Source organism: Chrysemys picta, chromosome 18 (genome assembly GCF_011386835.1).
Source record: "Chrysemys picta bellii isolate R12L10 chromosome 18, ASM1138683v2, whole genome shotgun sequence".
Taxonomy (NCBI): domain Eukaryota; kingdom Metazoa; phylum Chordata; order Testudines; family Emydidae; genus Chrysemys; species Chrysemys picta.
Window position 1 is genome coordinate 7,131,758 of NC_088808.1, and position 16,784 is coordinate 7,148,541.

General features: G+C 50.8%; 1 protein-coding gene across 4 annotated transcripts in view; it reads left to right on the forward strand.

Moving 5' to 3' along the window:
- Positions 1-3,476, forward strand: part of LOC101945891 (glutamine synthetase) — a 29,090-nt gene extending 25,614 nt beyond the window's left edge. For all 4 annotated transcript variants that reach the window (XM_024110875.3, XM_065572525.1, XM_005309134.5 and 1 more), the window contains exons 5-7: positions 381-508; positions 1,657-1,856; positions 2,732-3,476. In XM_024110875.3, coding sequence (XP_023966643.1) covers positions 381-508; positions 1,657-1,856; positions 2,732-3,053 — 650 coding nt within the window. In that variant the 3' untranslated portion in view covers positions 3,054-3,476. The remainder of the gene's footprint in view (positions 1-380; positions 509-1,656; positions 1,857-2,731) is intronic.
- The last annotated feature ends 13,308 nt before the right edge of the window (positions 3,477-16,784 follow it).

Genomic DNA, 16,784 nt, shown 5'->3' on the forward strand with positions numbered 1-16,784 from the left:
CTGGTCGTGTCCACCGAACAGCTCTCACCTGGAGCAGCTTTTGGTCTCAATACCTTTCCCATAGGATGGACAGGTGTCCACACAACAGTTGGTCGTGTTCCTGGCACCCTAGCAGAGGCCAACAATTGGATGTGCCAGGGAGATTGAACTGCTCTCGCTCCTAGACAAAGTCCCTTCAGCTCAGTCTGGAGCCGCGCTGGGGAAGCCCTGGCATCTCCGTGGCTGTTGGGGCTCTTGTGCTGGAAGGAGAGCCCTGGGAACGTCTCAGAGTCCTAAATGCACACTAGAAGATAAGCGTGTGGGATGGGAAATGAAGGGGCACTGCTCCTCCCTTGAGCTTGCCTTGGTTGGTGACGTGGTGTCTTGTGTCTCCCTTCTAGGGCCTTATTACTGTGGGGTTGGAGCAGACAAGGTATACGGGCGAGATATTGTCGAGTCCCACTACAAGGCATGCATCTATGCCGGGGTGAAGATATGTGGCACCAACGCTGAGGTCATGCCCTCCCAGGTATGTACGGAAGGAGCATTTCTCATTTGTCCTGTCAAGGGAGCATTCGTTGAAGCAGGAAGCGGACGGGGAGTTGGAATACTTACCTGGCAATGCCCCGAGCATTGGCTCTGCAGTGCTCTCCCTGGGGATCTGGTTCTTCCAGTCTCCAGCTTCCCTCTGCTCCACTTACTCACAGCAGTTGCAGCACCTGACCTCTTGCCCAGTACCGAAGAGAGCTGTCTGCCCTGAGTATCTGTGGTCTTCAGCAAATCTACATGGAAAGGGGAAATTAGCTCCTTCTCCAACCAGGGGCACTGGGTTCTTCTGGAGAACCTGGTCTCAAGTGCTGAAAGGTGGAAGCAGGGGTTTCCAAAGTCACTGTGCAGACTAGATTCCTCCTTGCCACTGAGTCGCGTGACCTCGTACAGCAAAGGCTTGGTCTCCAAGAGAAAGCTGCACCAACTTCACTGAAGGTGACTTTTAAACTAGCGCCAGCCCTGAATGGACACTCCAGTTTCAGATTAGCTCACGTTAATTCCTCATTCCACATGAGAGGGTTGCACCCATTTTTAAAATCGCACCTTAAGTCAAACCGGTGCGACTTTCCCATGTGGACAAGGCCTAGCGTCTTGGCGCACGCAGGAGGAGTTGTTTGGAGTTTTTGTTTGGTTTGTTTTTTTTTCACCCCCATCACTGCTGTCTGTGGAATAGGGCTGAGGGTTATTGGCAAGGCAGGGAGGAGGGAAGATCTTACACTGGCTGTACCCGCTCGGGGTAAGTGGAGGGTTTTACTGCAGTGTTGTCCGCCCTGCACCTTAACGAGCCCTGAATTGATTCTAACCCGCAATGAAGTGAGACCTCCTAAGCTCCTTGGTCCACTTCCTTCCGTGTCCTGCACTTGATCCTTGCTAGGCTGGGTGATACCTACAGGTGCTATAAAGTTGCCTCTGAAAGGCATCAGATGACGGAAGCCTCTGCTTTAGCCATCCCGGGTGGAGCAGCCTGGCACATTGGCAGGAGCCGGATGATTAAACCCTTGATAAATAGCTCACTGGCATGCGTGCCGGAACACTGGGCAGGAGTCTGCCATGATCGACTGAGTCAAAAGCAAATGGCTAAGGGAGAAACCCAAACCTTAGCGTTAATGCTTGTCTTTCCCCTTCTAGTGGGAATTCCAGGTCGGGCCTTGTGAAGGCATCGAGATGGGAGATCACCTGTGGATGGCAAGGTTCATCTTGCACCGCGTCTGTGAAGACTTTGGGGTCGTGGCCACGTTAGACCCCAAACCCATGACTGGCAACTGGAACGGAGCTGGGTGCCACACCAATTACAGCACAGAAGACATGAGGAAGGAGGGCGGTCTCAAGTGAGTGAATGAGCCTGTCTGGGGGCATTGTGGTTAGTAGCACCTTTCTGAGGGGCTTTCTGACATGGCTTCTAGAGAATGGGTGAAATCCCTCCCCACAGCCTGTGCACAGGGTCCGCATGAGGCAGACAGAAAACTGGCTTTGTAGTTTTGCAGCCAAAAGGGACCATTGGATCATCTAGTGCAGTGGTGCCCAACCTTATTACACATGATGGTCACATAAATCTAAGCACAACCTGGTGTGGGTCAAACAGATTCTACATATTTTAATAAGATTTAAAATCCCCTTTGTTGATTCGTGTTTTAAGTTTTGCTTGTTTTTTTATCTATTTAGATAGACAATACTATCCGTAGAAACAACCTATTTAAAAACAAATAAAGAAATCCATGCATAAAATTTGCGCACAACAACAAAATTCTAAAGAATCGTCCGTTAGTATGTTGTGTTGACACCGGTCACAGGCTTCATGAAATGCTCTGGTGGGCCGTAAGTTGGGCACCCCTGATCTAGTGTGAGTTGCATAACACAGGCCATTGAATTTCATCCGGATACCCAATGTTGGGCCCAGTGACTTCAGTCAAACTAAGACATTTTGGTTCTCTGAAGACCACAGTTGTGTGCCCCAGACAGAGAACAGGCGAGACCGAGGTGCCACCTGTCCCTGAAGCCCTGCGTGTGTGTCTTGCTTGAGTAATGGCATTTGGCAGGATTCTCAGTCACGTTCACACCCCACACTCGGAGTCCTTATTTTCAACACAATCTCTTTATTGCTTGTATTGCGGTAGTGCCTGGGAGCCCCCGCCATGGCCCAGGGTTCCACTGGGCAACATGATGCATATCCGTGTTTTAAACTGTTCCTCTCCTTGTTGGTTAGATGTATTGAAGCTGCCATTGAGAAGCTAAGCAAGCGACACAACTACCACATCTGTGTGTACGACCCCAGGGGGGGCAGGGACAACTCCAGGCGACTGACCGGGCACCACGAGACTTCGAGCATCTTTGAGTTCTCTGCCGGCGTGGCCAACCGAGGGGCCAGCATCCGTATCCCCCGCCAAGTCGGCCAGGATGGCTGTGGCTACTTCGAGGACCGCCGGCCTGCAGCCAACTGCGACCCGTATGCTGTCACAGAGGCCATTGTGAGGACGACGTGTCTCAACGAGACAGGGATGCAAACGACAGACTATGCAGACAAATGAGGCCTTGAAGAGGGTGGGGGTTTTGATTCTAACCTAGTGTCTCATGTGGGTTTTATGAACGTGTGACCTGGTCACCTGTAAAGTCCAGACTCTTTAGAACTTTGCTTCTGGTCTTGTGAAATGGTGGCTTAGAAAAATATTTGTAGCTGTATTTGTGGGGGGAGGGAGAATCTATATAGTTCTCAGCCAAACTCCTGGTTACTGGTTTTAGATCACACATGAGGGCTTTAAAACTTGGATTTAATTTTTTTAATTGACTTTATACTGTGATGTACATAGACTCCTATGTAAAAGCTGCTGACTTTGTTCGCTCCCCCAGCCCTCTTCTTCCCTCTCCACCTCCTTCCCCCCTGCCATGTTTGTATTGTCAGGTAACAATAAATAGTCTTATTGGCTGATATGTCAGCTGCTCTCTGCTATAAATAAGGTTTTTTGCATTTTTTTTATAGTTTCTCCACAGATTTAACTCTGAGATCACTTAATCTACCACTGATAGGCAGCCACCCATGGGGTGAGACGTGGCAGCTGTGCAGTGGTGATGGCCCTAAGGAATAGTTCTGGTTAGGAAACTTGGCGGGGGAGAAGATACCTCTTCCAAGCAAAACTGCTGACTGATGGGGAATGTAGATAGCCGTATGTGGCTGCCTGAGATGGAATTTGGCCAAGATAATGAAGCAACCTTGAAGATAAGTGGTGTTGGATCCTTAATGAGCGGGGTGGTCAGGACCTTTTAGTTGTATTTCTTGGCTGAAAGGCACCAGTAGAGATCCATGCTGGGGTGTTTGTCCTACAAACCTTCAATAACTGCTTCCTGCAGCACCTCTGTTCCCTGAGGGCTGCCCAACAAGGCCTGACCCTGCTTACCATGAACAGGACACCTGGTGGGATCACTGCACAATGTGGCCTGACGAGAGCAATGAAGTCTAGTGGGACACTTGCTGTATCTCAAACCTTGGTGACTACTTGGATTATTGCTTGCGACCCACCACCATGCCTGCGGCTGCTGGAAACTAACTCGAGGCAGGAGGTGTCTAACCTGCGTGAATGGGATTGCATCCTGGTCCAAGAGAAGATATTGCTTCCTGTCTGCTCTCCTGGGGGAACAAGACCAATGTGGGTCCATCCCCTGTCCCAACCCAGTAGCTCCCCACCCCCCAAATCTGGCAGAGACTCGTGGATTTCTTCCTCCCCCGCCTCCCCATTTTTTAACTCTGCTTTTAGCCACCTTTGTGGTCCTCTGGCAGCAACCGTCCTTTATGCTGACCAGTGGAGGGCCTTATGTCCATGCTGCTTGTGAATGAGCCCCAGCACACGGCTCACGCGGGCTGCCCAGACGATGGTATGCATGGACACACCTAGCAAGTGATACTGATGTCCGTACTCTGGCTGCATGCCATATGTCCCCTAGGTGTTTAGCATGGTTTTGATCAGCCGGGGCTGTCCTGAGTAGAGTCCCCTACTAGCCTGTTGCCCCATGGAGCAAGTGCTTGGGCTGTGGGAATCAGGTCTGGGTCTCTCGTACAGTAGTGCACCAGGCTACCTCCTTGGAAGGAAGCAAGAGTTTTGCAGTTTTCTCCCTACTGCACGGGGTTCTGTTGCTCTGGGCCCCATAACGGCCCCCTTCCAGTCTGGATCATTTCTGCATATTGCCGGTGCAGCGTGCACAGGGTCTGTGCATCCTACTTCCAACCCTAAACCAGGCTGGGCAGTGGGGGACCGCCTTGCCCTGACGCCGGAAGCTGAAAGCCATCCACCTTCGCCGTGATTCCCCGAAAGACAAACAGCTCATGCACCCTGAGCAAACATGGCTGGGACGGGCTGAGCAGCTGGCAGGTGTTTACACAGCAGGGTGCGGCCAGCTGACTCGGCAGCCAGCCCCGTGGCCTGATTCCTAAGTCTCCTAGTTAATGGTGCAGGGCTCCTTTTACAGCGAGAGTCAGACTCCGTTTAACGGGGCCTGAAGCATCCAAAGGAGCCCTGGTAAGCGGTCTCTCGGGGGTTGCTTGTGCGCCCACCTGGGCTACTCACCTGTGTGATTTAGGCATTTCTAGGGGTGAGGAAGAGGAGGTGTGGACCCATCACTCTGAGCTTTGTCATGTCATTGGCACCCCTGGCTTAAATGCATAAATGTTACAGCTGGGGAAAGTCCTATTAACTCCTCACCATCAAGGTAGGTTCTGCCCTACCCTCCATTAAGGAAATTCGGGCCAGGCCCTGGGGTTTGGCTCAAAGCAATCGTTACCAGGCTGCCTGGGGCTTGAGTCCAGAGTTTATTGACGCACGGCAGTTTTAAAGCCTGAGCAGGATCATTTCAGTGCATGGGAGCTGGATGCCCATCACTCGCTCAGCTGGTTGGAGGGTTAGCGTTAGACTATGGGTGAGTGCCCGGAGGGCCCCCCTGGCTGAAGGGCAAGCCAATTGCTATAGGATGCCTAAGGCATCCAACAACCTTGCTCCAAATTGCTGCCTCCTTTTGAAGGGCTGGGCACAGGAAAAGCAGATCTGATGTAGGTGATGAATGCAAATGTATGACACATACTTCTCTGTGGGCTGATCTGAGTGGCTCGTAGTAGACTGGCAATAAAAATTTGCACACCTAGAATGATGCAGCTTTAAGCACCCACCACAGATCAGCTTTTTTTTTTTAATTTTGCAGAACTGAAGTGTCTCTGCTTAAAGATACTAAGTGTCTCGCCAGGCCAGTTGTGAAGGAAACCCTGAGTGTGCAGAACGCATGCAGGGCTCCCATAAAGCTTATCTACGCCATAACAGTGGCAGAGAACTCAGTTACAACACAAGCGGTCCTGGCCTTGATTAAGATACACTTTTAGCAGTGAGGGGACCTCCCCATGTCTCCAAAGAGCCTCACCGCTTTGCTCAGGCCAAGGAGGTAGCACGCTGTAAGGGCATGGTACAAAACCCAGGGCTTCTGCACATCAAAGTGATATGGGAACCAGAGACCAGCAACCCCACCTGTCCAAATGACAGGCCATTGCAAGCCACCTTACAGAACTGCTGGGTGCTCCTGGGATTTCTAGACAGGGCCGGCTTTAGGAACGGCGGGGTCCAATTCGGTGACGGTCCGGGTCTTCGGCGGCACTTCAGGGGCGGGTCCTACTTGCTCTGGGTCTTCCGCGGCACTGAAGGAGCCGCTGCCGAAATGCTGTCGAAGACCCGGACCACTGCCGGGGGAGTGAAAATTAAAAAGGCATTCTTCCTTAGGGCGCGGGGCCCTCTTAGGCGTGAGTGCGGGGCCTGAATTGGGAGAATCAGCCTAAAGCCAGCCCTGTTTCTAATACTGGATCCAGTCACCACTGACTGCTTCATCCTTGAATATCTTTTGGTGACTCTGTGTCCGGTAACTAAGAGCCTGATTTTGCTCTTGTGCTTATGTAAATCAGGAGATGTTCCCTTGGAGTGGAGGGCGTGACACCAGGCCACAGCTATGAAGTGGGCTCTACTAAGAAACCTGGCACAGCCTGCTACAGTCAGAAATACAAAAACTCTGTGGCTGTGCAAAAATTTCCTATCGGCTCTGAACATAACAGAAGCACCCAAGGGCCAAATACTGCTTGGAGTAAATTTAGAATAAATGCACTGAAGAACCTTGGTCTGCCTGACAACAGAAGCTGCCAGCGAGGGTGTGGTGAAAGCGACACTACCAGAATTTCCCATTACTAATTTTTTGTAACTTCCTAACGAGAAAGGGCAAATATGAGTATAATGTTCCCACCTTGTCAGCGTGCAATGCTGGGCTAATGGGGAAGGGATTGTTATTGAATGCTATTTACTTTGGGGAAAATGAATAAAGAAATGTAAGCAGGGAACAGAGAGGTTCTTTATAATCACGTCTCTGGCTGGCCACTCACCACCCGCTTTCAGAGAGAACACTTGGGAAAGCAGGTTCATCCAACATTGTTATACTCCCTGTGCTAAGCTTTTGGGGGGGCACTAAACACACACAGACTTATTTTTCAAAGGGACATCGAGCTGTTGTGCAAGTTCCCTCAACTCATTGTCACATCAACACAGTCCCTAGTGGATTTTATTTGCCACAATACCCCTGTGAGCGAGGGAAGCATTATGCCCCTTGTATAACTGGGAAACTGAGGCACAGAAAAGATTCAGTGACTTATCCTACAGGGGGTTTGTGGCTGAGATAGGAATTGAACCCAAGTCTTCTGAAGCCCATACGGGTCCTTGATCCGCTAGACCAACCTGCTCCTATGGAGAGCTACTGGTAGCTTAGGCACAGATCCTCAAAAGTAGTTCAGCACCTATCTCTCATTGATTTCCATGGCAGTTAGGCACCGAAATACTTCTGAGGACCTGGCCTGTACCTGGTATTTGTGCCTTTGAAAATCTTCCCAGAGATCTTATGTTCTAGCATGTGGTTTTGGTCCAAAAAATGGCCGGAAGAACTGATGGTGAAATGGTCCCCCCGACCCCAAGAGATCTCCACCCCCATGGCCAGGCACTACAGACGCTTGAGGGAGCCCTTGCCAGGACACCAATGGCATGAAATGTCCTGTGCAAGGCTTTACACACAGCCACACAGCAAACCTGGGTTGGGGCGTGTGCGTGCCATAGAGCAGAGGCTATGCCCAGGGCATTCTGGGAATCCTGAGACCTCGATTCAAAGACTGGGGGCCCAGGGGCTTGTGGGTAATTTACATAGACGTTGAGACATGCTGAACTGGTGCAGCCATGATGTTTGTCATTTCCTGTTTGTGCTGTGGGAAAACTAGTCAGCTGCAGCCGTTCATCCCACATCTTCCAGCGCCGCTCGTACAACCCCGGCGATGGCTGTAGCACCTCAGCCAGACACGGCCGGCTCCTATTTCGATTCATGTCTGTGTCTTCTCTGTGCTTCAAGAGATGGAGGCTTTTGTTCTGGTGACACACGGAAGGCGGAACCCCCTGCCGAGGACTGAATCAGGTCCGATAGGGTCTCACGGAGAGAGCCCAGGTCCCCTGCATCCTTGTACCATCACTGCCACTGAGCTGTTGTGTGAGTCTGGGTAAGTCCCATCTCTGTGCCTCCCTAGCCCCATCCGTAAACAGGAATGAGGATCGTGACCCTCGTTTGTAACAGGCAGTGAGATCTACGGATGAAGAGCTAAGTATTAAATCCAACTGCTCCCTCATGGGGCCAGCTGTTTACAGGGAACTTTCCAGCTCACATATGCCTGGAACCTAAATCGCCACCCACTGCCACGAGCACCTTCTTCTGGGTGTGTCACTGCCCGGGTAGGGCATCCAGGTTGTAATTGGTTCAAGTAACCTTCCCACACGTTGCAACACTCCTGCCTGCAGCCACGTGTCCTTTGGACACGTGTGAATTTCTCCCTGACTTTGGCAGGAGACAGAGGAGCTTGGAGAAATGGCTTCCAGCCTCCAGGCTGGCCACACCTCTGTGGAGATGAGAGACAATCATGGCAGCTCTGAAGCCAGGGGGCTTTTGGGGGAGGTCAGAGTTAATCCACCTCTGCTGATCACTGCATGCCAGGTCAGTAAAAGCAAATGCTACTTGTCAATAGAAGGCTTTAAGGCCAGCCCAGAAGACGGGTAGGAATGCAGCCCGGCACTGGAATCTCTTGGAATTGGAATTGCAGGTGAACATGTATCTCCTATTATTTATATTGCAGTAGCACCCAAAGGCCCCAGTGAGGAGTAGGAGTGCAGATTGCTAATACTTAATATGGCTCTTTGGGGTGTGTTGGAAAGTGGTTAAAAAGGACAAGCTACCACTTTACGTGTAATGGGTTTCCTGGTCCTGCTTGCAGGCTAGGGCGCCTGGAGGGAAGCCAGGTGATCTGGGTCATCTGAGTCAGCAGACAGCCGGACCAGGCTGGATAGAGACAGTTTAAAACAAGGTGGAGTGAGCTATGTCTTGTTGCCTTAAGGAGCAGCCTGTTGTTTCTCTCTCTGATTTTTCGGGGTTCTTGTGTGTTATCGTTCTGAAAGCTAAGAAATAAAGTAGTGTTACATTGCAACCTGCCAGCAAGGAATGTTATCTAACTTCTCTGTGTGTATTCTGTGAACGCTGCGGTCTGAACTAACTAATCCATGTAGCTAGGCAGGCAAGCATCATTCCCTCCACTTTACAGATGGTAAAACAGAGGCACCCAGAGAGAAGTGGCTCGTTCAGCTAATCTGTGGGAGACCTGAGGTTAAAATTCTGGAGTTCCTGGCTCTCAAGTCCTTTAGAGGGCCCCAGTTTGAGAAACGCTGCTGTAGACCCTGCTGTCACTAACTTGGGTTGCCCAGTGCCAGCTTATGGGAGCCAATGGCACCATCTGACCAGTGACTAGCCCTGCATGCAGTTACGCAAAGAAGCTGAAGATTCCCTTCAGGCGTCTGGACCGAGTTGCCTCCGTTGCTAGGTGCTGGGAGCCCTGCCTGGCTGTGTGTGAAACGCTGGGGAGCGACTGATAGCAACGGGTTTGGAGAGAGTTCAGAATGTTCTGCTCATTCAAGCGTTCCCTGTTCAGCCAGCTGCAGCGAGCAGAGGTGGGACCCAGGCAAAACCACAGAGCCACACACCTGTGCACACTGCCATCTGGAACGGGGTCCCCAGTGCCCGTTCCTGGCTAGTTCCCACCTAGTGTTCTATCCGCTAGCCTTTCCCCACAGACATCCGGGGGTCGTGTCCCCAGCAGTGACTCCGGGGAATGTGAGGTGCAGAAGGGAGAATCTCTGTTTTAACAGCACAGTCTAAGCAGGCCATCCACCTGGCCTGCACCTATCCGTCTTATTCACGGGCTCCAGCGACTCTAAGATCCTGCCTGGGCCCAGATCTTCCCACCAGCTTCCAGACAATAAGGGGGCAGTCCTGGCTTGCACAACAAATCTCCTTTCCTGGCTAGTGTCTTGTGAGCCTGGTCCTTGCAGCCTGAGAAGAAGCACCTCTCAGATGCAAAGCTCCCATCTCCCCCGGCTGCAGGTCTGACTGCTCTCCTCCCACCGGTGGGTGGCGAAGGAAAAGGCTGTTTATCTCGTAGGCGCCTAGTCGGGCTGCTTGTTAGCAGGACACCGGCTGGTCTAACCCAGACCTTACCGGCTGTGTAGGCAACTGTCCCTGGGGGACATACAGGTTACAGACATGCTTCTCTGGGTGTTTTGCTGCCCCCAGCAGGCGCAGACAGGAATAACACATGCTTACCTAGTATGTAAGCTCAGGCACCTCCCTTTCTATATTTGGCCCAGATTCAAAGTCACTCCCATCGGTGGCTACGATTTCCCGCAAACCCCCTGCTTTCTGTCAAGTGAGTCCTCTCTCTCACCCCAGCAGAGGCCTCCTTTCTGGGTGGCAGCTTCCTGCCTGGTGTGGTGTCAGAGACCAGTAGTCTGTGGAAAACAGAAGCCCCTGCCGCACCCAGCCCTCCTCCTCTCTTCCTGTCTGCAGTACGAGAACCAGGGGGTCCTTGCTGAAATGAACAGCTGGCAAATTCAGAGCAAACAGCAAGAAACTATTCCCAGGGCATGTGGAACTCCCTACCACAGGATGTGGTAAAGACAGATGGTCTCAAACTGTGAAGATTTAAAATTCAGATCAGAGCTCCCTGAACGTTCTGGGGTACCTGGATCGGAGGTTTAGGTTTGTGCTTATCTCTAGCCATAGGTCCATTTCTGTGACAGGATTCAGCCTGGACTTCACTGATATATGGAGGCCCCCAGTGTGTGTGGGAGGGGGGAAGTAGTTGTGAGTGTGTTACAGGGCGCTCTCTGTACTGATCCGCAGAGGATACGAGTTGTTCCAGCCCCCGGATTAGTTCTTTTGCTCAAGTTGCAGCAGCTTGTGCTTTTAGCGCTGCAGAACCCCGGTTCAGTCCCTGGGGTGTGGGCAAAAAACAAGTGTGGGGTGTGCATGGGACCAAACTGCCTGTTACGTTCGTAGCACTGGTTGGGAAGTGGCCAGGGCCATGGGAGAGCTGATCATTCAATGTGTCCTCCAGGGGAACGGGTGATGGCCAGCCTAGCAGGAGATGTAACTTACACCTCCCCACCCAGAGAGTCAGGTACTGTAGCTGGATAACTTACATTTGCATGTGCTGGCAAAAGAGGTGAGTGATCAGTCACCATGCTGCAGGGCATACCCGGATCCCCACCACAGGGGATCAGGAAGGAATCCCCTTCCTTCCTCCACGCAGCATCCATTGCTCAACTGGCCAGCAGCATGCTGGGCTCTTTCACCGTCCTCTGAGCAGTGGGCACTCCCAGAGGAGACTGTCTGGATAGTGGGTTGATCTGGTAAGGCAAATCCTATGGACTCCAGACGCAGCCCTTCATACGGGGCAGCCTGAATGGCTGAGCCCCTACCCCTGCCCAATCGGCTGTAATTGCTCTAGTTTGCCAGGAGAGAGCATCAGTAACGGTCTGCTCTAAAATGTCAATCCCGAGCCTCACTCCCATCACTCTGCAGCCCCTGGCGTAGGGAGCATGCTGGGGCATTCCCAGGTGGGAGGAGACAACCAGCGTGCTGTTCCACTTCCGTCTCCTCGGCTGGCAGACAGCCCCTTGGGGACCAGAACTGCTCTGAACGATGCCAGTGGCCCAGACGGCTCCAGAATCAGGGAACTGCAAATAGCTCCTCCTCAGGGCCCAGCAGATCCATGGCGCAGCTGAGGAGGCAGGACCCTGAGTGAGGTTTGGCGCTTAGCTCCTGGCATCTCTGTAAGAGCTGTCGGAACCGGCCGCAGCCGGGCTGTTCTAGTGTGCCCAGGTGCGCGTCACTGCATCAAGTGGCTGCCGTCTCTTCTTTCGACCCCCCCGCTTGCGTCCCCCAAAGACGACGTTTAAACAAAAGGGTAAAAAAGGGTAAGCTGAGAAGATCGGCAGGGACCGTTGTGATTATCTAGTCTGAACTCCTGTATGGCACAGACCATAGGACTTCCCTGAGTTAATTCCTGTTTGAACAAGGGCAGAGCTTTTAGAAAAACTTCCAGTCTTGATTTAAAACCCCCCAGGGCTGGAGATCCACCCCGCCCCTTGGTGAGTTGTTCCAACGGTCAGTTACCCTCCCTGTTAAAAACGGGCACCTTATTTCTAGTCTAAATGTGTCTAGCTTCAACTTCCAGCCATTGGATCGTGCTACACCTTTGTTGGCTAGACCAAACAGCCCTCCAGGATCAAATTTCTGTTCCCCACGTCATTATTTATAAACGGATAATCCAGTCACCCTTGAACCTTTGGGCCGGGCAATACCTTTGGGGGAACCTATTGTATTAAGTGGATGAATGGTTTATGTGTCACTGTGGGCCTGGGATTGTCTGCAACTCCATGGGGTGGGTCAGTGCAGCTCCTCCAGGAACCAGAAACAGCGGGCAGTTGGGATGGGACACACCCCATCCTGCTGGCAGCAAGCCCCTGCACTTGCTAATTAGGTGCACCTGGAGCGCATGCGCTGCTTGGAGAAGGGGAACTTAAAAAGATGAAGCTGGGGGGGAGTTTGCCTAAGAAGAGAAGCTGCTAGTGAGAAGTGAGAAGAGAAGTGCCCAAGGCAGCGACTAGCCTTTCCTCCCTCCTTGTTTAGGGTAGACAGCCACTGCAGCCTTGGGAGTGACTCTGATTGTCTGCTCTCTGTCAGTGCCCTGTAGGCTTTTCTAATCCTTTAATCATTCTCATGGCTTTTCACTGAACCTTTTCCAATTTCCCAACATCCTTCAAGTGTGGACACCAGAACTGGCCACAGGATTCCAGCAGCGGGAGCACCAGTGGCCAGTACAAAATAATCTCTCCAGTCCCACTCAAGATTCCTCTGTTTATACAGCCAATGGTCACCTGAATCCTTTTGGCCACAGCATCAAATTAGGAGTTCATGATCCACTATGACCCCCCACATACACCCACAAACCTTTCCTACTGTAGGCTAGGCCTGAGTAAGCTACTAGCAGCGCTAGGCACAGAAGCCAGGTCTCCTGACTCCAAGTGTAATATTCTGTCCACTTGGTCACCCCGGCTCCTTATTTTGGACAGATCGGGGTGTAGGGGTGAAGAGATCTTTGTGGAGTGTGGTTTGCAGACTTGACTTTTACAGGTTTTATAAAACTAATTCAAGAACTCAAACTTCTTTCCCCCTGTGCCTTAACCCATTTACCTCCTGGGATATTTAGTTTTGCAACAGAAAGGGTTTCCTAGCTGGAGGGAAGCCTGCGTTGTGTATTGGTGACAGCAGAACACTGCACACATGACCCAGAGTTTAAACTGTAAGCGCCTCGGGGCAGAGAGCTTGTCATGCTCTATGCACGGGTCAGCACCGTGCACACTGATCCCACTCAGTCGAAGTAACTGCTTCAAGAGGTGAATTATGACAGCAAAGGGCGCCCCATAGGCTGCATGGCCGGAGTGAGATTTGCAGAACACTTGGCAGTAACTCAGCGCTGCCACCTGTGTGCGATGAAGTGCAGAAAGTCAGACAAACGGCTCCCATCAGGCCTGGAAATGGTGTCTTTGGCTAGTGCAACATAAACACAGGCAGGTTGTAGTATTGTCTGTGACCACCGGGGGGCGGTAGTCAAGCTTTTTTTCCATGTAGCCTTGCAACATACCTGGAAATGCTCAGATGAAATGGGTGTGTGTGTGTTGTACAGGACAGAAGTCTCTGAGTTCCTCAGACTTCAGGTGCTTTTCATAACTATAAATTCCATTCCTTTTAATTCAGTTGATAACTGGTTATAAAAGCAGGTTATAAAGAGGACACTAGATTTAACAATAGTATTAGTCAAAGCCTCTGGCCAGGAGAGGGTGTTATGGGTAAAGACGTGAACTAAAATGTCAATAATAGCTTCTTTGTCCATATTCCTGGCTGTTCAGCTTGGCTGGCTCGTTCTTTCCGCTGGAGTTAATGAGCATTGCAACTGCTCCAGACTAGACCCACTGAAAATCAGTTCTCTCTCTTCATAAGCATAGTGCTGCCTTTAAAGGTCTATGATCAGAATATTTTATTTGCTAGAACACCTTTGATCCCAAAGGCTCTCAAAACAGCTTATAAGATAGACGTGCTAGATCAGCAGCATTTTGCTTGCCACTGAAATGCAACCATGCCTGGGGTGGAACACAGCCATGTACAACAGCACTGAGCAATTCTTTAGGAGAGGAATGAAGGAACATCACCTCCCATGAAGATGCAGGGGGAATTTCAGGTATGCAAAAGCTAGTCACCCTGCCTGGAATTTGGCTAGCAGGGTGAGACTAGTACCTCGACTCTCGTGAGAAAATCTCACATGATGTCCAGTGCCCATAAGGGGTCAGGAACTTTGGTTTAAATCTCATGCCAAAGTCAGTGCTTCCAGTAGCCCAATGTCTTAACATCATATGCACTGGGCCAATGATTGGCTAATCCCAGTACTTAATGCTTACATAATACTTGACATCTTCAAAGCCTTGTCCTGACTCATAGGGACGAACATCACCTGCTGAGTCACCAGGACCACTTCCGGCACTTGTCACCGCTGTCAGGAGCAGCGTGGTCTAGTAGATTGAGCCGGAATCTCCTGAGTTCTAATCACAATGGCATTGACTCAGTACAGTACAGACTCTTGAGTGCTTCATGCCTTAGTGTTCCCACCTGTGACATGGGAAGAATGATGCTCGCTCACTTCACTGGCAAGCGTTAAATCAGGAATGCTGTGACAAATTAGTCCTCAAGTGGCTATTTCCCCGTTCCTTGCTCTTGCATCTAAGAGGTAGAGGGAATTAACAGTGAATGCTCTTTCCTGCTCTCCTCTTTCCAGCTCCGATCTCCCTTACAACAGAGGATCAACTGCTATATTCTTATTATGTGCTGCCTTAGAGCTTAGAGCAGTGGTCCCCAACCTTTTCCGGGTGGCGGGCGCCGGATGCCGAGCCACCGAGGACCGTGGCCGGCGGACAAGCATCCGCCAAAATGCCGCCGAGAAGCGGCAACGTCAAGAGGCGTCGCCGCCGAAATGCTGCCGAAAATCAGCGGCATTTCGGTGGCGACGCCTCTGGGTGACGCTGCTTTTCGGTGGCATTTCGGTGGATGCTTGTCAGCCGGCCAGTACGGCAGCCCCACCACCACCCCTAGTTCCAGCACCCATGGCTACAGTACAACTTGCCTTGTCTTGATTAGTGTTTTAAAAGGCATTCGATGAAGCTAGCTAATACGATCTAACAACACACCTTTAAATCTTAGTCTAGACAAAGCCTATAGGTTTGTCCAGCACCTGGCACACTAGGGCCCTGAACTGAGCTGTGGCCTCTAAGTGCTAGTGTAATACAAACAAGAAATATAATGGCGTATCTCAGCTGCAGGCCTTTTCCACCTTGCCGCTCAAATACAGTGAGGAAGAGGTCACTCTGCACGTTATCTTCTGCGAAGGCTGTGGAGATGCCTTCATCTGGGCTGCCCTGGAGCTTCCACCTTTGACAGTAACAGTGATGAAAAACATCCGTGACGTTGACTAGCCTAGCCTGTGGGGACAGCAAGAGGGGGCAGGACCATGGCAATGGAGAAGTCGTCGCTGGACACATGGGGATGGAACTGGCAGGAGCAGAACATAGAGCAACTCAAGGCAGAATCTACTTGACATTAGATGGTCTGATTGCTTAAAAATATCTGGCCCATCCACTCCAGTCCCTTTAATACTGAGCCCACTATTAGAATCCAGCTGAACAAGGAACAGATCCACTGGGAAGGGCTGTTAAAGGAGGGAGGGTTCTCAGTCGTTCTGCAACCTGGGACCTAAACCAGACTGCAGTTTCTTGCCACGATCCCCAATTCCACAACCGTTAACTGCCACACGTTTGTCATCTGCATAGTTTATAAAACTGCAAGATGTCTATACATTAACGTATCCCAACGAATCGGCGGCTGCTGTCATCATGGAGACGGAGGAAATACACGTGGGCACCCGGGGAAGCACTGGGGGAACCTTTTTGGCTGGAGAACTGGATGGTGCATTAAGGCAGTGCTTAGAGATGGTGCTGGCCTGACTTACAACAGAGGCTGCTATTACAATTCCATTAACTCCATTAACGAGGCAAGGTGACTTGGAGCAAAAGGTCATAGATCAGCGGTTCTGAACCCAGGGTACATATGTCTCTGGGGTACTCTGAGCTCTTCCAGGGGTACATTAACCCATCTAGATATTTGCCTAGCTTCGTGGTTTGAGCATTGGCCTCCTAAACCCTGGGTTATGCGTTCAATCCTTGAGGGGGCCATTTAGGGAACTGGGGTAAAAATCTGTCTAGGGGTTGGACTAGATGACCTCCTGAGGTCCCTTCCAACCCTGATATTCTATGATTCACTAACATTTCATACAGACAATGACTTATTTATACTGTTGTATATACCATACTATATACTGAAATGTAAGGACAACTGATTTATTTTATAATTATCTGGTAAAAATGAGAAAGTCGGCAATTTGTCAGTAATAGTGCGGCTGTGACACTTTTGTATTTTTTGGTCTGATTTTGTTAACAAGTGGTTTTTAAGTGAGGTGAAACTTGGGGGTAGACAACACAAATCAGACTCCGGAAAGGGGGACAGTCATCTGGAAAGGGTGAGGGTCACTGTAATTGATAACCCCCAGGTAATGCGTGTGTTGTGATTCTTTTAAAAAAATATAACAAACAATGACTGCCATAGAATGACAGAAATGGGACCTTGACAGGTCATCCAATCCATCCGCCTGTGCTGGGGCAGGACCAAAGATACCTAGACCGTTGCTGACAGACAGTAGGCTGCATGCTTCAGTTACCCCA